The sequence below is a fragment of the Schistosoma haematobium genome, chromosome ZW (assembly GCF_000699445.3).
Source record: "Schistosoma haematobium chromosome ZW, whole genome shotgun sequence".
Lineage (NCBI taxonomy): Eukaryota > Metazoa > Platyhelminthes > Trematoda > Strigeidida > Schistosomatidae > Schistosoma > Schistosoma haematobium.
Window position 1 is genome coordinate 2,267,743 of NC_067195.1, and position 26,218 is coordinate 2,293,960.

The following is a 26,218-nucleotide window of genomic DNA, read 5'->3' on the forward strand; positions in this document are numbered from 1 at the left end:
CCCTTTGTCCAGAACGCCTTAATAATCGAACGGTACCGATCCAGTTAAGTCAGGGACGAACGCGTTCAAAGAAATATTTGGAAGAAAGTCGACACTTCCAAAAGTATGTGATCCAAGTTGGTTTTTGGTGTGAGGGGTGTGAAGCATGGCGTACCTAACGATGATCTGGTTTAGATGAGTAACCAGGAGCTTCCAGTTATTGTGCGTCCAGCAAAACTGATGAGGTCAGCATCAATGTTGAAAACTTACAGCACCATTTATTTTGGGGGGTTATTTGACACTGCACATGCTATTTTGCACCGTAACGGTTCGTATCTAGCCAATAGATACTTTGCGTAGTAGGGGAGAATGCAGAGTAGCGTGAATGAGGTGAACAAGAAACGAGAACAAACGAAAAAGTGAACCGATAACACAATGCACCTACATTTATTAATGAAGGCAACAAATACTAGGCAGTAACACAAGCTTCCCATAAAGTTAATCTTGACAGTAAAACTAGAAACAAATAGTTTAATCCGCTAAAGCACTGTGCTTTTAATTTCGGGCGAATATAAACGGGGTGCAATCCTAGTTCTGATTAGTTCACTCAAGGCCGTCCTGAAGACTGAAGACTGGCGGTACTTTCACCCTACGCTCTTAGCATACAATTGTATGTTCTCAAAGTTTACAGTCAGTACTTCTGTTCATTTCTAGGTTTTCTAAATAATCGCTCTGGTAGATCAACAGTAACGGCATCGGTTGTATTTGTATGACTAAACATAAGGAGAGTCGTCAAAGTACTTCGTTGTTTCGTCTTCTGAACTTTGAACTTTTCGTCAAACCAGTAATATGAATCTTAATGTTTACTTGTCTAGAATAAGGTCGTAATATCTTTTGGGTTATCTGCAATAACTGGGTGTGTCGCATATCTGGCCTACCTTAATTTGACTCATCAGCATTCTCAGGATCTTGCAGCAAGTAGCAACATCAGTAATAACCATAAGTCTAACTGGGACTGATCTTAGAGATGCCACTCTACAACACAGTATTGTATATTCCTCCCATTGAACCCCCAAGAATCACTGATTTCGACTCCAGTGCTTCTCACATTAACGACGATAGAATTAAAATTGCTGAAGTAGAAGCTTGTTTTGGAGAGTTTGAGGCACAACTTTCTAAGGTAAATTTTTCATTCCCGTAACTCATTTTGTATTAGTCTATGAATATTCCTCTAGCGCTCTTCGTTTTGAGTTCAAAGAATAATAAATAATCTGCTCTTAATGGTTTAGTAGTCATATTACGAAACTGTGCAGGTGTGTACATGGTTACATTGTAGAATCTTATGTAAATTAACTAATTTACCGTTCTAATCACGTCATTAAGCTTTTATAACAAGCATGTGATGAGCACATCTTTCTTGTAAATATGAGAAAAACCACAACTGGGTTAACTATACTAATTTGTGCATCAACGTGGAAAAGGCTATTAAATGGAATATCAATTATCCTATAAAAAAATACCTTAAAAAGGTTTTGTTAGATCTTCGAAATGGCCAGTGCTCCTTAAACCACTTGTCGCTATTCGTAAAATTATTGTTCCGTCCCATCCTTTAAAAAATATTACTGCTCTCTTCACATTCATATTGTAGTTAACTATCGAGTAAGGGTACTACTTCTCTTACTGTTTACTGCTTTAAGTTACCGAGTTTTCGAGAGCCATTAGGACGTAGATTCCAGGACAAATTGTTCTATGAAACATACACTCTAGAATTCAAACATATAAATGGTTCTGCTGATCAAAATATTTGCATAACAAATGTCGAATTCCAGTGTGTTAGGTAAATCAATCACTTCTGCAACTGGCACATAGACTTGTATACTCATGTATGGGTGTACAGTAAGCTTTTCCTTGGAGTTACTGTGAATGATGGTCATCAAAGAAATATTCGTCCCTCTCTTTAATTACTTACATTCCTGTTACACCGATCGGTTATAACTTAGGATCCTTTAGAAATATTGTTTCATCAAATTAAAAGTACAAAGACACTACTGACTAAGTTCCAACTAGGGGCCTCAATATTTTTGATAGTCTCTTCTAACTCGTAACAAGTGAAATTATCCTAAAAGACTAGTATTCCGCTAAAAAGTTAAATTAAAACATGAGAATATTAGCCTGAGTCCTTCAAAATCTGTAGGCTCTTTTTGTACACCGTTGCCTTACATCACCGAAAGGTAACTATAGTTTTTGCCCCCAAATGCCCTGGTACGGCCGAGAGTGCGGAGAGTCCGCTCTCCCTCTCGAAACGCTCTCACATGGCCACGCGTATATAGCATCTGCCAGGGAAGTCCTACTCACTGCCTTCTCGTGGCGGGGGTGTTGTTTACGAAAATGAGAGGACGAAAAGCGAATGTCCGGCGCTTTAACCGGGTTGGTAGATATGGCGGACCTACCTATGGGAGTTGGAAAACCCTGATTCCAATCCAATGGTGCACATGGGCTCCAGTATCCTGAATGAAGAAATGGCGTATGAACCTTGTACCAATATCTATGTGTTAGGACAAATAAATAAAATATAGTTTAGGATCATAAAACCTGAAATTGGTTCGTGATGTAGATGTTGAAAATTATCATTCATTATGTTCTAGATATATTTCTATAATTCTTAGTCTCTATCTATACTTTCATTGCCTTCTACTTTCGGCTCTCTTATTAAGTTCCTGTTACATTACTGGCGTTTAATGTGAAAATTTAAACCTACAGTTGCACGACGTTCGCATTTCCAGCTACCTCTACCACATTTCCTACAAACATACGTAGTCTGCTTGAATGCTTTATGAAAAGGGAGACTTATTGTTTATTTATTTATTTGAACACAAATATTAGTACAAGGGGGCCCTAGACACATATGCGCCACACATTTGTGAATTAATTGCCATCTCATCAAATTTGTGTGAGGGCTGTGATATTGCTCGGGTGCCTGAACCGAAGCAGGTATCCGCCGACCCGGTTAAAACGCCGGAAATTCGCTTTTCGTCTTAATTTTGTGGACAACACCCCCGCCGTGAGAAGGCAGTGAGTAGGACTTCCCTGGCAGAGGCTATATACGTGTGGCCATGTGAGAGCATTTCGAGAGGGAAAGCGGCTCTCCCCACTCTCAGCCGGATCAGGGCATTTGGGGGCTTATTGACTAGATGCCAGTCCACTGAAGTCATTTTTGGCTGGCAACTGGAATATTCGATGTTTTCTACTTAACGAAAATTAGGAATTTTTACTAATTCATCTACCAGGTGCGCATTCATATACCTGACTTCGGACAACACCTTAAGCACAAGGACTAGTGATGTTACTCAGTTACCCATACTGAAATAGGTGGCTTGGTGGATGAAGATCGAACTCCTTAACCACTGAACTACTGGGTTTAATCGTAACTTGTAACTACTTCATTTGATTAATTTTGTTCGTCTTATCAACTAATGTATTTTCCTTATATACTAGCTTTGCACTTAACATCGTCATTGTATACTTACAATGCTTCAAAGAATTACTTAATAAATAGTCGGTTTTATAATGGTATAACTTGTTTTTCTGCCACTACTCTATTGCACTAAAAAATCACTGAACGAAATATCCATCAGTTGACATTTTTTGCAACTATATTTATGCTTCTCAAGATGTTTCATTGTCTGTTTTACTGACTACATTTAACTAGCAAAACCCACTATAGTTTAATTCATGAGTCTATCTGAGTTGGAACACCGTTGAAAACTTGGGAATACTGGACGGCCGTTTCGCCCCTCAGTGAGCATTCATGACGCCTCACGCGGAACTTAGACCTAGGACCTTCAGTTTCACGCGCAAACGTCTAGTCTCTAGACCACTGAGATGACATCCAACAGCGTTAATGCCTAACTTCAATCGATCCATGATCTTGCGCAACTCTCCATCCATTGTCTGAGGTAGGTAACTATCTCCACCCAACACGGACTGGACTCCACTGGTCACAACTTCTCACTAGAACTTTAGGAAATCCATCTTGAAGCTACTCAATAGTGAGTATATGATTACTATCAGAATGGTGATGTAAATTGAACCGACTCATGAATTCAACTATTAAAAGTGCTACAATCTTCACAAATCCCCACTTTGATAAAACTCACTATTTTGAGGACCACGTTCAGATGACCTTGCAACTGTTGTTATTACTCGAATAAGCAATTTAAAGTACTTTACTTCTTTGCTTTATACTTGTTCCTCTTCCTTCGAGAGTTTTTTTATTCATCTCTTAACAATCCGGTTTCTACGTACCATGATTACACTTGACTGATTCTTTATTTCTCATCAAATTAATTCTTATGTCATTTTCATAACAATTATTCAAAGTAGGTTTTTGTACTTTTTATCTTCAGTTTTGCCATTGTAGTCAATCGAATGATGTTCATACTCAATGTTGTGTTCCTGGAGCTGGAAATTTTACACATCCAATGAATGAAAGATACCTACGTCGTACTGTAGATGAACAATTAAGAGATCTTACACTTGAAGGTGAACGTAACCGAACACGTGTTGATCGCGATCCTCAGAATAGTAATTTTGATCGAAACTCAATTTCCATCTTACATCGACGTGGAAGATTTGACTCACACAGAGCTCAGGATTCTGTTACACAATCCTCAAGTGAGCTACCTCAAAATTTTAACGAATCCATGACTGCAGGCGGAATAGCTGAGGCAGAAAGCAGTGATAATTTTCTTGTGGATGAAGAAGAAGCCGAGGCTACTGTTGCAACAGAAGAAGAACTTGATGCCACGGAATAAACCTTCTCGATCTTTATTATTTAGAATTATTAAGTGTTATTATTTCCATTTTGGGAAATCCACCAACTGATGCTCATGTCAGAGATGTAAATATATATGTAGTAACTTGTTATTATGTTATTGCTTCATCTTCCAATCTGTAGGTCTTCAGACCAACTGGACCTCATAGTTTGAACTTTTTCGTAAGTCATTACAAATTCAGTGTCCCCTTCTTTTTCATAATAGACTTAAGTAAAACATAGTTAGCATGTATTTCTTTGTGTTTCAGTTAACTCACAGTTATTGTATGTCACAACAAATAGGACTTCATAGGTGTTCAAATATTCATTGGAGAAACAATTTTTTAATATGTGACCATCAACGACTTCTTTTCCGATGACCAGTTGCATTACTGTTCACTTCAAATAGGAATGTAAAAAAAAACATTACATCTAACACTCTTGATAGAGTAAACAATCGATTTAATTTTGTCACTAGTTAGCAAATAGGCAACTTATAGTTTATTTTTTAATTATTTGTCATGAAATGTTTATTTCATGAATAATCCATTAGACATACTTTTCAGGATTGTAAGAGGTTCTAGGAATTACAAGGTTATATTATAACCGTATATAAAGAACTTAATATAGTGGATAATGTTTAAGGAATATTGGTTGCTTTGTGACAATCATTTTTATCCTTGGTTAGTTATTTGTGATTTGTTAAGTAACTCTTGATCGTAATATACAAGTTAGGTATTTTTCGTATGGTCAGCCTTAATTCCGTTATATATATAATCAGTTGGACACTTTTTCATCCTTTAAAATTTGTTCTATTCATGACTTGAGGATTTGTCTCATGAACAAATTATCAATCGGTTCAGTCATCCTAGTATTTTATCAAATCAATTTTTCTAACTATTGAGACAATATTGTACACCGTGTCTTTGTAAATATTCTAATTTTGTATGTTAATAGAGATTCGATTGTTCAGAAATTGATTTCTGTTGTAAATTGTATTTAATGTGCATGAGCCTATTGTTTGTCAATTGTTTGTTTATAATATGATGAAATATCTAAATCGTGGAATCAGCTTATTAAGTCATTGAATTTTGATCTGATAGATGTTAGCAGATGCAGACTACCTGGCCAGGTTTCTTGTGGTGACCAAAATTAGTGGTTAAAGATGTTGAATGACATGGCCTGGTATCAGTCGGATTGGTTCAGATACATCCACTTTTTATCTTCTCTTAGATTTTATATTTCACTATGCTGTCATAATTACACTTTCATTGTTTCCTGACTTTAGCCTTAATCTCCTGATCTGGTGTGCGTATCTCAATGGCCTGGTCGGGCTATATTTGTCGAGATTTTCGATCCCGTAGGTCCTACCGTACCAGATAGGTTGTTTGGAGAGCCGTAATACTAAAATCAGCAAATTCATGGTATGTGACGTCACTAAAGTGTTTCCTTAAGATAACTGGCTTCTGCAGCAACGTAGCCTTCTCATACGGAAGGAGAGGGTTCGGAAAGGTCTACCTTAAAAATGTTACAGTTTACCTCATCCCACGGATTTCCGTCTCCTGCGGTAAGGCCTTAAAAGTATGGAGCTAACTCATCTGAAACTATCTAGTTAGTTGTCTTTTGGGATCTAGGACCACTCTACTAGGCCATTCTTTCTTGCAAACTGTGACGATCATCAATCAAGGTAAGCCAGATGGGATTACCTTCAGTTCTCGAATTCTAGCTCGTATCCCAGTCAGTGCTACAGCTAAAACTGGGCCACCATTTCTAAACATTTCTGGAGCTAATCCATCAGAGCCTACTTCTCTTCTTCACTTTAGGTCACCCATAGCCTCATCAACATCATTAAAATGTGGTCGACTTGCTTCAATTTCCCATCCAAGTTGATTGCGGATAGACAGTAACTGACCGTAGCTGCTACTTTGACGCGGTGGTCGAGCTTGCCTATCGTGATGACCCAACCGAGTTATATTGGCTGGAACATATGTTCCTGTATGCTCTACCATGTCAGGCAGGTCGATTGGAGAACGGTAAGACTAAAAGCAGCAACTCAAGGTCTGAGGGCGAAGTCGTACTGCTGACTGTAGAGGGGTGTGACAGCAGTAAGGTGTTTCCCTTCGGACAACCAGCATCTGCAGCGATGCTACCTTCTCACAAGGAAGGAAGGGGTTAGAAAAGGTCGATTCTAAGAATGTCACACCTCACCTTGCCTCACGGATTTCCGTCTCCGGCGGTAAGGCCTTTTGAAGGACGGAGCTAACACGTTAAAAACTCCCCACAAAAAGGTCGTGCGTGACCGGATTCGAGCAGTTGTCCCTTGGGTTCTGCGGTCACGCGCATAGGTCGTTAAGACTAACACTAATCCAAGTTCTTTTTCATGTCCCTCAAGAAATACTTTTGCACGGTGTGGGCAGCTGGAAAGTGACACCAGCCTTCATACCCGTAACAGCACACGAGACCAAGTTGGTCACAATCAAATTCTTCCTACACCCCCTAATAATTCTTATCTCCATCACTAACCCTTCTCACGTCTATTTATCACCTCGCACCGCTAATGCAAACGATTCGAGTACGCGGAACGTTATTCCCGATCTCCTGAAACTACGCTCTAAACTACACGTAGGAGCTTTTAACGCCCGAACACTGTGCTAAGTAGGACAACAGGTTTCCTTAGCTAGGGCTTTAGAATCTCGCGCCATCGATATGTGTTCGTCTCCGAAACGCGCATACAGGATCCGAGTAGCGTCATCTATTTGACCTCACCATGCCAAAATAAAGAACCGACTCGATTCACACTTCGTGTATCTGGAAGCCCAGATGCTGCTTCTCGTGGACTCGCCGGCGTAGGTGTAGCATTGAGTCCTAGGGCAGAACTAGCTCTCTTAGAGTGGATCCCAGTAGACAGTCGTTTGTGCGTTGTCCGACTAAACGGAACAGTAAGGACTTGGGAAGGTAGGGACACTTGTCGTTGCCTCTTCGTTGTCTCTGCCTACTCTCCCACTGACTGCAGCTCAGATGAACCAAAAGATAAGTTTTGTAGAAAGCTTTCTGACCTCCAAAAGGCTAGGCGCTCTGATGTAGTAATCATGGCTGGTGACTTTAACGCTCAAGTAGGTAAACTAAGCGACAAGTGAAGACACCTGGGTGGATCTTATGGTGTCGTGGCTCAAAGAATAGATAATGGCGACTGTCTGTTTTTAGCAAATGCTAACTTTAAGCATAGGGAAAAACATCTTTTAACATGGCGACCCCCTAATTCGTCCCAACGTTGGACCCAAATAGATCACATCGCTATCAGTCACCGATGGAGGGGCTCCACAGAAGACTGTCGCTCATTCTGGAGCACATGCTTAGATTCAGATCATGCTCTAGTACGAGCGCGTATCTGTCTGCGTCTTACTGGACGTAAGAAAGACGCTGCAAGGAAACCTCTTAGGGTTATACTTAATGATAGCCAGGCTAAGAATATATTTGAGGAACAACTAGAAAAACAGTTAGGTATCCATTTAAGTGATGCTCACCCTAAGGCGGCTTGGAATGATATCCGAAAAGCTGTGGAAACAACAGTGATATCTGTTAGTACGGTAAACCACTAGGTTAGGGAGAAACACTGGATCTCTGCAGTATCTACCGCACTGATAGATGCTCAGAAACTCATTCCATCTGGCTCTGAGCATGACGAAGAGTGGAGTCAGCTTAAGCTCAGGTTGATAAGTCTACTCAGTGATCGCGAACGTTGGTGGGTATCGAAAGCAAGGGAGATGGAAAAGGCAGTGGCAGTAGTTAACAGCAGACAACTGTTCAGACTTATCAAGGAAACCGGTATTGGGAATCCAACCGCTTGTCTCGATAGGCAGCGTTTACTGGTGGAAAGGTACGTTAGAAGAAAGCTAAGAGTACCCAATATAAACGTAATATCAGTGTATGAAGCCACTGGCTATTGGTCTGAGTCATGTTGATCAATCCAAACCACCTGGTTGGAGTCCTCGAGATAACTTTCATTAGTGACTGGAGACCATAGGTAACATTGCTCAGAATCTTTCACAATGGCACGGATACATTCACTCTCTTTATCTTCCTCTTGATATTTAGTCTCAGTATCCCTTCAAATGTACGTTTCCGCTCTGTCTCTTCGATCCCTGTTTCTAATGCATGGGTGTTTTTATTATCATTGCTGGTCCGGTGTTCCACTCATTTGAGGTTGGTGAAGCTTCACTCGGTAAAGCCCATGGGCTTATCTGTATCAGGTTCTACCTCCCAAGGCTCACGAACCTACCTCGTGGGCCCGATTTCGTGTGGAAATCGTCGGAAGCCTCGGTTCTCGGTACCTGGGCGTCGCACCAACGGCAAGTATAGCCTACGCACACACAAATTACACACACATTTCCATGCATCCCATAGGTATATTCACCCACCTGGTAGTGTAGATAATCACCACTCCGTTTAAGCGTATTTGCCACATTGACTATCTCGTATGCATTATATACATACTACTGGTACAAAAACTTCCATGCATTTCATGGCACACACATAAACATAAGCACTCGGGGAGGGTTGATGGTCACCTCCTATTATTGTTTGCTGTCACACTCAAAGTTACATGCACGAATCTGTAGACAATAATAAGTTAGGCGGAATAGGAATATTCGCGGAATAATGTTATGGAACAGATATAAGAACTCTGTTTAATACTTCTTTACTTTATAGATTTGAAATGAATGTCAGTTTGTACAGAAAACAGTTCAACAAAGTTTTCCTTCAGTTAAATAAACTTCACTTGTCAGTCAGTTATAATCAACTTAGAGCCTTGAATAAATGTGTGTTAGCCTAAGTTGTTATACCATATTGGCATGATGAGATAAAATTAAAATGATGAATGTCAAACAAAATCAAGATAATATAATAGCAATACCAGAGAGAAAGATTAGGCATTGAGCATATGATTCAAATAGACGGATGGGAAGGCGTATATGGAGGATTACTGGTACTTGGAATATAGAATAAGATACAAAGTAAATATACCTACACCATTGAGAACGATTATGAACCATGTCACTCATCGTCTTGTGATATTCCAACTTGACTGTTAATATGATGACGAGAATATAGGGATTCAGGGGATGGTGTTACTCAGTCAATTGTTTTCGTGTAGACGTTTGACGAATGACTTACTAGTTAAGGAACTTGATTTTGGTCAGCTTGCCCATAGGTTCAAATCTCATTCCATTTTTATCCTGGATAGTCGAGTAGTGTCACTAGGCCTTACACAATTAGTGTTATTCGAAGTTAAGTACTTTATATTGTACTTTGCACCCAAATGCTCTGGTACGGCCGAGGGTGGGTAGAGTCCATTCTCTTTTTCCAAATGCTCTAACATGGCCACGCGTATACAGCCTCTTCTAGAAAAGTCCTACTCACTGCCTTCTCGCGGAGGGGGTGTTATTTACGCAATTGAGAGGACGAAAAGCGAATGTCTGACGCTCTAACCGGGTCGGTGGATATGGAGGACCTACCTAAGGGAGTTGGAAAACCCTGATTCCAAACCATTGGTGCACATGGGCTCCAGTATCCTAAGGAAACAAATGGTGTATGAACCAATCGTCGGTCACCAGCTACCATGTGACTGGATCTCTTGACGTTACTCCACTGTCTTTTAGATCATACCTTTAGGTCGTAGGCTCCGAGTGTGGCCCCCAAGAAAACCACCTGCTTCAGTTTGGGCACCCGAGCAGTATCACAGCCCACACACACAAATCAAGTGACTTGTGTGGCTCATATGTATTCGGTGCCCCTTTATACCAATATTTATGTGTTCAAATAAATGAATAAATATACATTTCGCAAAACGGGCTACATTATAAACGTTTTGTAAAAGCAATTATGACTTTTTGCAGTTAGAAGTAAGTAAAGCCCAGTTGCCATTAATTATTAATCATTAACAAATAAAAGGTGAAGATTATTTTAAACAAAATAAATACAAACAACGAAATGGATCTGGGACATTGCACTTATTCACAGAACATCAAGTTAGTAGGTTTAGAGAGTAGTAAAACAAAACATGACATTTTATGTCTTCCTTTGTATTAATATGTAGTTTTTATATACTTTATCTACTATAAACTAGTATCTAGTCCTACGTTGTAGCTGACTGACTGATCTAGTCAAAAATACAAATTAGATAATACATTCTATGAATTAACTAACTTTTGGTTCTATCTATACGATCAGATTAGGACTAATCCAATTATAAAGGCTTTCAAATATTTGATAGTTGATGAAAGCTTCAAAATCATTCAATGATGATATTGTTAACGTAGTTCTATATTTTTGTTTGTTTCTTTTTATAATCGTTAAATAATAGCATCTACAACTAGAATCATTCATAAAGAATCCATGGAAATCAGTCAGTCTATTCAAATCCCATAGTGGTAGAGGTAGTAAGAGTATAAGCAGTAATCGGAAACATTAAGGTTTGGAGATGTTATTTAAAGAGTATAATACAGTGAAATAAATTTGGGAAGAGAAAAAAAGAGACAAGGAGGAATCAGGAGATTAAAATTTGGGAGAACACAAAGAGTGTATGCACCTGCGCCATTGCAAACGATTTTGAGCCATGTCATTCAGGGTCTCTAACCATCGGTTGCTATCATCTCGCGGTCCCCAACCAGGTAGTCTACACCTATCAACATGACTCAGTCCACTTGTCAATGACTTCATGGACATGTGCCATGTTTTGGTCTGGCCGCCCCTAGCTTTCTTCCAACCTACTCCTATACCACTGGACATCGCACGTCGAGGCAGTCAGTGGTTGGGCTTACGTAACACGTGTGCCAGCCATCTCAACTGATGAAGTTTCACCACTTCATCAATTGATTTGCCATCCTTACCTAGTAACCGTTTCCTAACAACTGCGTTACTTACTCGATGGTCCCAGAATCCATCGAAATACCTCAACTTCAATGAAATTTTCCTCTTGTAGTTTATATCAATTTATACATTTTGATTTTTATCACTTATATATGATTTATGTGCTCAACACCAAGTAATAAATAATAAGATTAGTGAATTTTCCATTCAAAGTAGAATGTTATGACATAGTAACTCACTAATGACAATGGTGGATGGTCACGCACTTTCATGGATTGGTTGAAGTTAGACATTAACACTGTTAGATGCCGACTCTGTGGTCTACAGGTTAAGCGTTAGCGCGCGAGACCGATAGATTCCGGGTTCGAATCTCGTGAGGCGGGCTCGTGGATGCGCACTGTTGAGGAGTCTCACACTAGGACGAGACGGCTGTCCAGTGCTTCCAGGTTTTCCATGGTGGTCTAGCTTCAATTGACTCATGAATTCAACTACTGAATTACTATAATATCCACAAAACCCCTCTCTGATTAGAATGATTTTAGATTCGGTATTTAATGTTCAAACGCCAATATATTTCAAAATTTTGAAGTGACAGTTAGACTAGAGTATGTGAAATCATACAAAATTACACTTAACAAGTAGAAGAAATAAAGATATATAGAACAATTCAGATTGTAAATAGTTGTTATGTGTTTATTATTTATCATGGGATAACAAATAGGTTTATCTAAATATTATTAACTGACATCCTTGAAGATGGCTGCACTTATTCATATGTTATGTCTTATCTAACTTATCAGAATTTGAGTAATTTACTTACGCCTGTTACTCCTCGTGAAGGAGCATAAGCCGCCCACCCACACTCTTCACCCAATCCTGTCCTGGACAATCATTTCCAGCTCTTTCCATTTGTTATTAATCCTTTTCATATCTGCTTCTATTTCCCGACGTAATGTGTTTTTTGGCCTTCCTCTTTTCCACTTCCCTTCAGGATTCCAAGTTAGAGCTTGTCACCTGATGCAGTTTGCTGATTTTCGCAATGTATGTCTTATCCACTTCCAACGTCTTTTCCTAATTTCCTCTTCAGTTGGAAGCTGGTTTGTTTTCTTCCACAGTAGACTGTTGCTGATTGTATCCGGACAATGGATGTTGAGTATCTTGTGTAGACAACTATTTATAAATACTTGTGTGTTTTTGATGATGATTTTAGTAGTTGTCGAAGTTTGAGCTGCGTATATTAGAACTGTGTTGACGTTCGTATTGAAGATTGTGAGTTTGTTATTGTCTTGGAGACATTTGTTTTGAGTTTTATATATTGTTCAATTGTAGGAATGCTGTCCTTGCTTTACCAATCCTCACGTTTACATCTGTATCTGATCCTCTTTGTTCATCGATGATGCTTCCCAGTTATGTGAAGGATTTCGCATCTTCCACCTGTAGCTCTTCTAGAGTTACTACCGGTCCTAAACCCGAGTAAAGGAGGGGAGTTGGGTATGGGGTCGGCAACCCTATCCCGTAGAAAAAAATCTTTCTAAAAAAAGCGCCAACCAGATTCAACAAATTTAAGTAATGATTCAACATTAATTTCAAAGTATATGAGTATCTTAAACACTGTCGATTAGATATGTGTATTACCGAAAAAAATTTGGATTTTTTTAAAAGGAGTACGATTATTAGTGCATACCAAGGTTTCTTCATTTTAAAGTTCGTATCATTTCTAAACAGACTATGTGTATTCACTTCACTTTAAGTGTTGCATTTGTAAAAGAAAAAAAAAGAGATCAAACTATGTATTTAAAGAAGTCCAATTTGATAATTCAGTTTACTAACAGTTGTATATGGTAGTTCAATGTGATTTTCTTTAATTGAATTACATTTTATTGAACAATTCCATTGCGGATATAAGTTTGTTGCAATTACCTATATATGATTGTATATAAAGCATGATATTATACCCTTCTAACCTATATCGAACTATAAACTTACTTACTTACGCCTGTTACTCCTAATGGAGCATAGGCCGCCGACCAACATTCTCCAACCCACTCTGTCCTGCGTCCCATCCAATTCTTGTTCATTTTTCTCATGTCTATTTCCATTTCCCGGCGTAATGTGTTCTTTTGTCTTCCTCTTTTCCTTTGGCCTTGAGGATTGCATGTAAGGGCTTGTCTTGTGACGCAGTTAGGTGCTTTCCTCAATGTGTGTCCTATCCACTTCCAGCGCTTCTTCCTGATTTCTTCCTCCGTTGGGATCTGGTTTGTTTTTTCCCACAGTTGGTTGTTGCTAACAGTGTCCGGCCAACTGATCCGAAGTATTTTACGTAGACAACTGTTAATAAACACCTGTATTTTCTGGATGATGGCTTTCGTAGTTCTCCAGGTTTCTGCCTCATACAGTAGAACTGTCTTGACATTTGTATTGAAAGCCCTGACCTTGGTGTTGGTTGACAGACAGTTGTTTTGAGTTCCAGATGTTCCTCAGTTGTAAATATGCTGCTCTTGCTTTGCCGATATATCGAACTATATGATTGTATCAAATTGAAATATTTAACAACTTAGTGCTTCTTTCATTTTTTTACTTGATCCAACTACTTAGGTGCATATTGATATCATAGATTAGAACCCTAACCGAATTGTAATCTATTTACTTATGTATATAAAAACAGAAATACATGATTTCCCTAATTGAAGTTGGTTAGAGCACCATTGAAAACCTGGAAGCACTGGATGACCGTTTCGTCCCAGTATAAGACTTCCCAGCAGTGCGCATTCACGACCTAGCACGCGGGACTTGAATCGAAGACCTTCGATCGTGAGCACGACCACTTAACTTCTAAACCATTGAGCAGGCATCTAAAAATGACTTCGTTTTTTTAGTGATAATAGTTATCATATCATCCTTTATGGAAAGCTAAAACAAATTCAAATGTGGGATTGATGTGGAAACATATGTCAACATACTCGTAAAATAATAACTGATCACTAAACATACAAATCTTGTGGCAATGATCTTTTGGTGTTTTGTATATGTGTATATAATTCTTTCATTATTTTGTATAACAGCTAATGTGTTTGTGCATCATTGAGTTAATTCAAGGAATTGAATATCATTTTGAAAAGAGCAAGAACAAAGATTCTACCAGAATAGCATGAATTCATTTTATTTCGTAGGTTCTCGTCAGCTGCTTACAACCTGTGATATTTAAAAATCATAATTACATAATGGGTTTAAATTGCTAACTGAATATTGTAAATATATACCTAATGTGGAAGAATATTCTACAACATTAATTGTGACAACAGTTCAAAAGTGGGTTAGAAACAATCGATTACATAATGAATAACATTGAAGGAATGTAGTGAGTAGAGTTCAGTTGAAACTGCTAGAATCTTTGTTCTTGCTCTTTTCAAAATTGAATATCAGTTATATTATACACTACTCATACATTTATAGTTGATAAGATATCATAGTCAGTAATTAACAGGAATTAAGAGTTATACTATTTCTCTGGGGATTTCGACAGTTGATGCGAGTGAAATTACGCAACAGTAACGACAAGTATGAATAACAAGCGAGAAAATAATCGATCTAGTTAAATACCCTACGGTAGTTATTCTAATGATTCTGAATATTGATTAATCATTCAATTATTTATCTATGGTATATATTGATCTAAACATACTTCAGTGAACTGGAAGCCAACCAATTAAGTGTTTGATATGGTTATAAGGTCAATTTTTCACACTACTGCTCTATAGCAATGAGCTACAGGGGAAAATCATCCATGAACTTAAGAGCTTTTGATCTCCGGTGTCAGTAAATCATGTGTTCTTTATCAAACAATGTGTTTGATAAAGTGTTTATACAGTTTTCATAGTGGACTAGTATCACTCGGAGGACCATTGAAAATACAAGAGTGCTAAACAGCTTCTTTCTCGTCAGTTGGGTTTTTAACAAAAGTGTGCATAACTTTACGCTGAATTTTACAATGAACACTATCCAACCATTCAGTAAAATGAACAAATGGTCCACATCTTTCCAGCTCATTCGTTGTGCTATATATGACGATCCTCATCCATTGAATTTTTAAATCGTTTGGTGGAATTCTGTCCAGGCTTTTTGGGGAATGCTGATTAAAACTTTCGAAATAGCTGTCCATCACTATTTAATTCCTAATGGTTGTCCGGTTGGTCTCATTTCGTGGCAAAGAAACTATCCTTAACATCATATCATTATAAACTACCGTTCTTCATGATTGGCAAAATTTGTATTTCTATACTACGAATTCATTTCTTCTCATTCTGAGAGTATGCAGTTGTGTAGTGGGAATCATACGTTTTTTAAATCTTTACTATCGTTGACAAAGAAACGTAATTTGTTGACTGGTATTTTAGTTTAACTAAGTATATTAATTTTATCTTAAATATATTTTAGCGAAGTTACAAAGTGTATTGAACAGTGTCGTACTATTTGTACAATATGTATCTTGAGTGTTTCATGCATTAAATCATTGTTTCACTATCAATTTATATTGATATAAGCTATATCACTTTAAGGGTGATATACATTCTTTCTGTGTATTGTATTGTCTCTTCCACGGTGTGGGCAACCAGGAAGTGATAACCGCCCTCATACCTTTAACAGCACTCACGACCACTGTATTGCATTGTCTCCTCTGTGTTTTAACATTATCATTTATTGAAAGTTTGTGACAAAAGCATCTTAAAGGATTCGAACCATCTGCATAGTTTCACAAACTGAAATGTTTTAATCAGATTTTTTTTCATTGAATTTCTTGATCATCTCTTATTTTTTCATTTCAGGTTCGACCACTGCCACCAGTTAAAAAGCGTATCACTTTAAAAACAGCTCTTAAAGCTTTTGGATTATTTTGTACATTCACAGGCAGTGGTCTTTTAGGTTACAAACTATTTGTAGCTTTACCATCATACAATGGACCAACAAGAGATTTGCAAAATAAACCAATTGTGATAACACAACCATGTTGTAAGTTATAAATATGTATTCAGTGAATTTGCCATTCTTAATTACTTTTCTAAAATTCGATTTTTCCTTTGTAATTATCATATTTGTCAGTGGACTGAAATGGTTATTTTCTTCATGGACTACTCTTGGAGGCTTTGAATTTTGAAGATTCGACCCACAAGACAGTAGGTTAACATCACTATATGCAGTCTGATATAATCTGGTAAATAAAGCAGATTCATACATCATTCGTTCCTTCAAGATTCCGGACACTATATACACCATCGGCTTGAAATCGACGTTTATTTCCCTCATCCAGGTGAACTTTCCGTATCCATCGACCGGTTTAAGTTTCGGATGTTCGCTTTTTGTACTCTCACTTCTGTAAAGTGTACTCCTACTGCGTGAGAGGAGTGGGTAGGACTTTCCTGGCAAATGCTATAAACGTTTTCAGATGGATAACGAACCTTTAATAGCAGAATAACATCAGCTGAAGTATTTTTGAACAAAAAAAGATCAATAGTTGTGGGATTGTTAAAATTACATGCGTACGATCTCATAAGTTAATTGAGATTGAAATGTAAACTACCGGTTCCCAAATTTGTAGCTGAACGGTAATTGAACTGTCCATAAGACATGGTCTTGTATTTTACCTACTTCTAAGTGAACCATGGCTGCTTATTTCTTTTATTGTCAATAACTTCGTGTAGTTATAATTCTTTTTAAATACGAATAAACATGGACTGATACAACTGAATGATTACATCATTTTGGTTTCAAACTGTACATTGTTAACTCTATATGTATCAACCATTTGATTGTCAAGTTTCATGTGGAATATGTTGTCGCTTAATTGAGAATTAGGACTAAGTAATCGTTCTAATTTCAATCAGTTCATGTTATTTTATTCACTAAATTATTGGCTTTTAGATTGAGCTTTATGAGTAGCTACAGATTACCTGACTGAGGTCCGGCAAATTACCATGATCAGTTATTGGAGACAATAAGGTGACTAAGGTCAAAACAGATTACAAGACACAAATCCATTCACTCTATCTTCCCTAGAATTTTGAAATTGTTTTCACCTTTTATTTTGTAAACTCATTTCTTCTTCTTAAATCATATTACTTCTACCCAATCTTTTTTTACTACCATTTTTATTGTTTCTACTTCTGTTACTCTGGTATTTATCTTGATAATTTCGTTTTATTGTGGTGATATGGTATGGCAAATTGAGCCGATGCACATTTATACAAGTTGTGTAACAGAAACATATTAATAATATCAGAGGTTTGAGGTGATTGTTAAATTCGTATTTCACATCACGGACTAACTTTAATTAATTAATCGTTGAAAACTAGGAAGCTCTGAGGAGCTTTTATCCAGTAGTGTTGGGATTCTCATCATTGCACACCCATAACCTTGCGGCGCACCGCATCCAGGTCGTTCAGTAATTGTCACGTGTCTCTGTTCTAAAGACCATAAAGTTGGGATCCAATGGTTCACATTTGTAACTACAGTCGCCATGTTTTACATGACTATTATCCATTACCATCGGGGATACTTGTGTTACGCCCGACATACTTACCCCTAGTTAAGGAGCACAGGTCCCCTCATCAGGATTCTCCATCGAAATCTGTCCTGGGAAATCTCTTCCAGTTGCTATTCATTCTTTTGATGTCTTCTTTTCATTCCTGACGCAATGTGCTACTTGGTCTTCCTCTTTTTCTTTTCCAAGTTAGCGCCTATCTCGGGATGTAGTTTGATGATCTCCGCAATGTATGTCTTATCCACTTCCAACGTCTTTTCCTAATTTCCTCTTCAGTTGGAAGCTGGTTTGTTCTCTTCCACAGTAGACTGTTGCTGATTGTATCCGGACAATGGATGTTGAGTATCTTGTGTAGACAACTATTTATAAATACTTGTGTGTTTTTGATGATGATTTTAGTAGTTGTCGAAGTTTGAGCTGCGTATATTAGAACTGTGTTGACGTTCGTATTGAAGATTGTGAGTTTGTTATTGTCTTGGAGACATTTGTTTTGAGTTTTATATATTGTTCAATTGTAGAAATGCTGTCCTTGCTTTACCAATCCTCACGTTTACATCTGTATCTGATCCTCTTTGTTTGTCGATGACGCTTCCGAGGTACGTGAAAGTTTCCACCTGTTCCAGAGCTTCTCCATCAAGTGTGGTTGGGTCGGTATTCAATGTGTTATATTTGAGGATCTTGCTTTTTCCCTTGTGTATGTTGAGGTATACTGTTGCAGATACTGCTGCTACACTAGTTGTCTTCATTTGTATTTGTTGGTGTGCATACGATAGAAGAGCCAGTTCATGTGCAAAATCCAAGTTGTCTAGCTGCATGCAAGCTATCCATTGTATTCCATGTTCTCCCTGAGATGTTGAGGTTTTCGTAATCCACCAGAACAGAAAGGACAAGAGTAAGCAGCCATGTCTGACATCGGTCCTCACTTGTAATGTCTCCCTTAGTTGTCCTCCATACATAATTTTGCAATGTAGTCTATTGTATCTATTCCGTATGATGTTGGCGATCTACTCAGGTACACCATAGTGTCGAGGAAGGTTCCATCAGGTCACCGTGTTCACACTGCTGAACGCTTTCTTATAGTCGAGGAAGTTGATGCATGGTAGCCAATTTCATTCAATTGATTGCTCAACGATGATCCGTATTGTCGCGATTTGGTCTGTGCACGACCAATCTTTACGAAATCCGGCCTGTTGATCTCGAAGCTGGGCATCTATTGAATCCTTCATTCTGTTTAACAACATTCTGCTGAAAACCTTTCTCGGTACTGATAGTAGTGTTATGCTACTGTAGTTCTCACCTTTGCTCAGATTTCCTTTCTTTGGTATGTTGATGAAATATTCCTCTTTCCAGTCTGTGGACATTTGTTCTTCCTCTCAAATCTTCCTGAATAGAATGTGAAGAATGAAGTTACTTCTATGTCAGTTTCAGCTGGTATACTCTCAGATCCTTATGCCTTCCCACTCTTAGTTTGTCTGATGGTCATCCTGATTTATTCGATCGTTGGTGGATTGACATCTATAGAAAGGTGTGTGTGCTGCTTCGATATTCAATGGATTAGGTGAAGCTGGTCTATTCAAGAACTCCTCGAAGGAAGATAGAGAGTGTATACACCGACGCCATTGTGATCGATTCCGAGCCATGTCACACACAGTCTCCAACCATTGGTTACGATAATCACACGACCTCATCAACTGATTTATCATCATTCCCTAATACCATGCGTCTAACCTCACTATTACTTACCCGGTGATCCCAGAATCCTAACATAACTTGTAGTCGATATCGTTCTAGATCATCATCATTCCTATCATATAGTAAGTATCGTTTATCTATCTCTATGTTTCTACATCATCTTTAAACATATATCTCATGTAATTCTGATATATATTTCTTTGTTTTCTTTATTTTAGCCAAAATTTCCCGTGAATTAGTATATAATTTAGCTAAACAAGGTGCTCATCTCATTTTGGCTGATGATCATTGGGATAGATGTGATGAATTAAAAGAACGTTTAATACGTAAATATGGTATGAAATCAGATATGATTGAATGTCGACGTTTAGAACTGGATAGTATGATATCAATACGTCGTTTTACTGCTAGTCTATTAACAGATTATTCACAATTAGATACAGTGATTATTCAATCACCATCATGTATTAGTAATATTATTTCTGGTAAACATTGTTTAACACATGATGGATTTGAAAAAGAATTAGGTATAAATTATTTTGCTACTTATTTATTAAGTCGTTTATTAATCAATCGATTAAATGAGAATAATGGACGCCTTATTCTAGTTGTTGATACCAAATCAGCTAATATAGATCAAGAGAATGTAATGAATCCATCAGAACCATCACAAATTACAATTCCATTAGATAATATTAATTGGGATAATGATATCAATTATACACCAAAGAATGCATATCGTCGTGCACAATGGTTTCTATTAATGTTTGCTGAGTAAGTTCATTATATTTTCTTTATTAATAATTAATTGTATTCAATTGAATATTGTTATACAATGCTAACCGGTGTTGAAGATGGTTGGAAGAAAGTTAGGGGCAGCCAAACCAAAACATGGCATCAGTGCTTGAAGACACTAAATTCTAGTTTGAGCCATGTTGATCGATGCAGATTACTTGGTTGGGGTCCGCGTGACTATTGTAACCAATGGTTGAAGAATTTGGGTGATATGGCTCAAAATCGATCACAATGGCGTCGGTGTATACACTCTCTGTCTTCCCTTAAGCTATTAGATTAAAATCGCTTCATATCTTTCTTTCTATGAACTAATTCTTTCTTCCTGTACTATATCCTTATTGCAATCTTTCTTTTATATATTACCATCATTGACTTAACCACTCCTCTGAATCCGGTGCTCATCTTGCTGTGCTAATGAGGTGTGGCAACTTTGACCGATGCATATATGTGCCTGGTCCTACGTTGTAGCTGACTGACAGGATATTGTTATGTTGTTTAAGAAAATATTTTTGATCGTATTGTATTTTAATGAAAGCCCTCCGCCCAAATGCTGTAGTACGGCCGAGAGTAAGAGGAATTAGCTCTGCCTTTCGAAATGTTCTTACATGGCCACGTGTATACAACTACTGCTAGGGAAGTTCTACTCACTGCCTTTTTCGTGATGGGGGTGTTGTTTATGAACTTGAGAGAACGAATAGCGAATGTTCGGCGCTTTAATCGGGTTGGTGGTTACGCAGGGTCTACCAAGGAGAGTTGCAAAACTCTGATTCCAAATCAATGGTGTATGAACCTACTGTTGGTGACCGGTCACCATAGGATTGCATCTCCTGACATTGCTCCACAGCCTTGTGGATTAGACCTCTAGGTCAAAGAATCGGGAGTGGCCTCCTAAGAAAATCACTTGCTTCGGTTTAGGCACTCGAGCAATATCTCAACCCTCACACTAACCGAATGATTTATGTAGCGCATATCTATTTGGTGCTTCCTTGTACTAATGTTTATGTGTTTAAATAAATAAATAAAAATAAGAAAGAAACATTGTTACAGTATCCTGTCATTTATCTGATGAGTTTATTTTCAAGACCCACAGCTAGGTTTACTCACCAACACTTACATTGATTAACCAGTGAGCGAATAGTAATGGTCAATCAATATAAATATTTTAGTCTTACAAGTAGTTAGTTGCGGCTTGAATAGCTCAGGGGGTAGCGTCTCTAACTATGAATCCACCAAGACATATAAGTTCCACTGGAATCCGAATTAAGTCCTTATTGACGAGTGTCAACTAATATGGGGATTATACTAAGTAGGGCATTTTTTCAATTACCAACCACCAAACTCGGCGGTACTATAATTTACAGACGAGCTGAACACATATAAGAAAGGAGGTCTTGGATTTCGGCACGAAATTCATTCATTTGTATGGCTAGGTAATATTTTGGCATTATAACTGACGTCAACTCAATGGAAACTATAACTCTTATTCCTCACTAACATCCAACTGTAAATCCTAATCCTAATTCCTCACACTAATTTATAAACCCTCATTTAACCTTAGTAAGTAGGTGAATTTTTTAAGGTCACTTAAACGTCACTCGAAGGTCGTCTACAAATTATAGTCTTACCATTATTATTATTATTGTATTTCTTACTTCCACGAAAGTAAAGATGGTAACGAAATTGGTCAAAGTTCAAATTGGATGTTTAGAGGTGGTCAGAAAGGAACTGCTTCATCTGGCTCTCGTACAAGTCCATACGCGTCACCAAGTTATACCTGCAGTTCCAAGGGGAATACCGCTCCTGACGGGTTCAAACACAGACCATCCATATTATATATATACAGAATGCAATAAATAACAACAGCGAGATCGTCACCAAACTCGACTTTGAGATGTATATAACATAATCCTAAGCCACTGAGTCGCATGATCTTTAAGATCATAACCAATGAGTTGTGACTGACTAACAGACTGATATCTGTTTGTTGGTCACTTTGGTATTTCACTGAGTTGATGTCAGATGAACACTTGAGCCGATGGACATATATCACAAGTCTTAATTTACCTATAACTGACTAATTGAAAAGGTGCTAGTCGTTTACTTCCACTTTTCATTTAACGGCACCTTGTCATATTATCTACAGTTTTTACACTCAATTGCGGTGTCAACAAATAATGAACAAAATAAAAGTCACCAATATGACTATCGTAAAACATTTTCAAGCTACCAAAATCAGTGCTTGATTTCGAGATCAATGAACCGGTATCGAACGGTGTTAATGTCTATCTTAAATCAATCCACGATTTTGCGTGACTATCTTCGATTGCGTTCGGTGTACAACTGCCTCATACTTGACACGGTTAAACTCCATTGATCACGGCTTCTCATTAGAATTTCGAGAATTACCTCTTCAAGTTAGTCACTAGTGAGCACATGATAAATATCAGTATAGTCCAATGCTTCCAAGTTTTCAATGGTAGTCTAACATTGATCAGCTCATCATTTCAATGGATTGCAACAATCTTCACAACTATAAACTGAGAAATACCCTGTTTGTCTGTATTTTTACTTTCAAATAGATTACTATAAATTAAGTGGCTTTTTTTAATAAAAACTTCAATTCTTATTATTTTCAATGGTTGAGATCTTTAGTCAACTGAAGCTAGACCACCATGGAAAACTTGGAAGCACTGAACAGCCGTTCAGTCCTATTGTGGAACTCCTTAGCAGTACGCATCCACGATCCTCCCACTCAATGACTTTGGGGTTAAGCACTCGCGCGTGAGACTCATTTGTCCTGGGTTCGAATCTCGCGACGTGGGATCGTGGATACGCACTGCTGAGGATTCCGATTGTAGGACGAAACAGCCGTACAAATGATTCCAAGTTTTCCACAATGGTCTATCTTCAATTAATTTATTATCTTAACCATTGAAATTACTAATCATATCCACACACACACACACAAAACCCTTCTTCTTCTTCTTCTTCTTATTTTTTTTTAGTGAACTTGCACGTCGTAATTCATCAATTCAAGGTAATAAAGCATCAATTCTAATTACAAATCCTATTGTTACACGAGGTTTAAATCCTGAAATGGATAAGAAATATTTAAATACTGAAGGAATTCTCAAATATATTTACATGTTAATCGATATTTGTCCACGTTTAATTAGTCGTAAAGGATCAAATACTAGTTTATTTTGTACAACTATTGATTCTTCTCTAATTAAATCAATAAATGATCAGTCAATTGTACATTGTGCTCCAATCTATCAAGATTTACGTTTATTAATTTCTTCGAATTATATAGATCAAACTATTGAAAATAGACGTTATGCATCAGAATTATTATGGAGATTAAGTGAAAAATGGACTCGATTAGATACACATCCTAATCCATTACCATTACCTAATAGACCATTAATAAAGAATAATGATAATAATAATAGTAAACTATTAGATGGTAAAGTTGAAACTGTCTCAACAATTCATGCATAAATTGTAAAGGATATATCTGTTTTAATAAATATACCATAAGCTATTTCTTTAATTCTTATTAGTTACTACTACTATTGTCAATTATTTAATTCTATGGTGACACTTGAGGAGGAAGCCAAAAGAGGAAGTTGAAAGTTGATGTAGGAGGAATAATAGGAATTGAAGAGGGAAGTTGTTTATGAATACATTGGTCTTGAGTGCTGTTAGAAGTATGAGGTCGGTTATCACTTCCCGGTTGCCCACACCGTGGAAGAGTTCTTCTAAAGGAGGTACCTGGAAAGGAAATTGGGTTAGAGGGTGGTATTATTGACTGCAGTGCTCAAGGGATAACTACTTGAGGTCGGTCACACGTTAGCTTTTTGTTAGTGATTTTCGCGTTAGCTCCGTAACTGTTGAGACCTTACCACAGGAGACCGATATCCGTTGGATAAGGCGAGGTGTGCATTTTTAGGGTTGACCTTTTCTAACCCCTACCCCTCCTTGTGGGAAGTCAGCATCACTGTTATGTTAGTTGTCTGAAGAAAACACCTTACTGCTGTCACACCTCTGTACAGTCAGTAGTACGACTTCGCCCTCAGACCTTGCGTTTGTTGATTTTAGTCTTACCACTCTCCGACGGGCCTGTCTGGCATGGTAGGACCTTGAGTAACGATTGTTCCAGTCAGTATAGCTCGACTGGTTTATCATGATAGGTAAGTTCGACCACCACGTCAAGGTAGCGACAATCGTCGGATTTAATTCTACATGTCAATAGTAATTTTATATAGACTAGGGTTTCATAGAGATTCAAGGTGATTGAAAATAATCAACATATAGTTTAATGTGAAGAGGAAGACTATCAGTAAAACTGTACTTTAGTGACGAGCCAATCAGGTTCCAGTTAATCATTTTTCAACTTCGTGCAGAATTCAAAACCTGACGATAATTAGTTTGTACTTTATTAAGAATTTAACTACGTTTACTCTGATTTGGCCGCTTACTTACGCCTGTTACTCCCAATGGAGCATACACCGCCGACCAGCATTCTCCAACCCACTCTGTCCTGAGCCTTCCTTTCTACTTCTATCCATTTGTTGTTCTTTCTTCTCATGTCTGTCTCCATTTCTCGGTGTAATGTGTTCTTCGGTCTTCCTCTTCTACTTTGGCCTTGAGGATTCTGAGTGAATGTTTGCCTTGTGATGCAGTTGTGTTTTCCTCAATTTGTATTCTATACACTTCCAGTGCTTCTTCCTGATTTCTTCCTCCGCTGGAATCTGGTTTTTACTGATAGTGTCTAGTCAACGAATCCGAAGTATTTTGCGTAGACAACAGATCATAATCTTTTATATCTTCTGGATGATTGCTTTCGTAGTTCTGGAAGTTTCCGCCCCATACAATAGAACTGTCTCGACATTTGTACTGAAAATTCTGACTTTGATGTTAGTTGACAGTTGTTTTGAGTCCTATATGCTCTTCAGTTGTAAATATGCTGCTCTTGCTTTTCCGATTCGCGCATTCACATCTGCATCAGATTCACCGTGTTCATCAATGATGTTGCCCAGTTATGTAAAGGTTTTTACATCCTCTAAATCTTCTCCGTCAATTGTGATTCAATTGATGCATGGTGTGTTGTATCGAAACGATCAAAATCGACAAACATATCTGTTGGGCAAATATACAGGGAATATAATAAGGTTTATAAGCTAATTTACAAGAATCACTTACTCCATATAATGTAGATTGTATTTGAAACAGAAATTACTTGTTGAGTGTATTTTATACGATTCAGAGGATACCTAAGAATGTGTGTGTCATTTCTGTCTATTGAGAGCTTATAGTATTGTTCTGGCTCAATCCAAAAGTTAATTACTTCGTGAACTGATATTATGTATTGGTATGGTCACCCCCTTCTAGACATTGTCAGGGAAGTCGTACTCACTGCCTTTTCGTGGCGAGAGTGTTGTTTACGCAAATGAGAGGATGAAAAGCGAATGTCTGGCTCTTTAACCGGGTTGGTGAGTATAGAAGATCTACCTAGGAGAGTCGTAAAACCC

The 26,218-nt window shown here is 37.8% G+C and overlaps 1 protein-coding gene across 1 annotated transcript; it reads left to right on the top strand.

Annotated features, from left to right (window-relative positions):
* The first annotated feature begins 315 nt into the window (after nt 1-315).
* On the top strand, nt 316-24,637 carry RDH12_2 (Retinol dehydrogenase 12). The gene is made up of 6 exons (XM_051210174.1): nt 316-455; nt 491-823; nt 855-1,159; nt 4,386-16,669; nt 20,108-20,663; nt 23,690-24,637. The coding sequence occupies exons 5-6, from the start codon at nt 20,227-20,229 to the stop codon at nt 24,183-24,185; spliced, it is 933 nt and encodes a 310-aa protein (XP_051070138.1). The 5' UTR covers nt 316-455; nt 491-823; nt 855-1,159; nt 4,386-16,669; nt 20,108-20,226; the 3' UTR covers nt 24,186-24,637.
* The last annotated feature ends 1,581 nt before the right edge of the window (nt 24,638-26,218 follow it).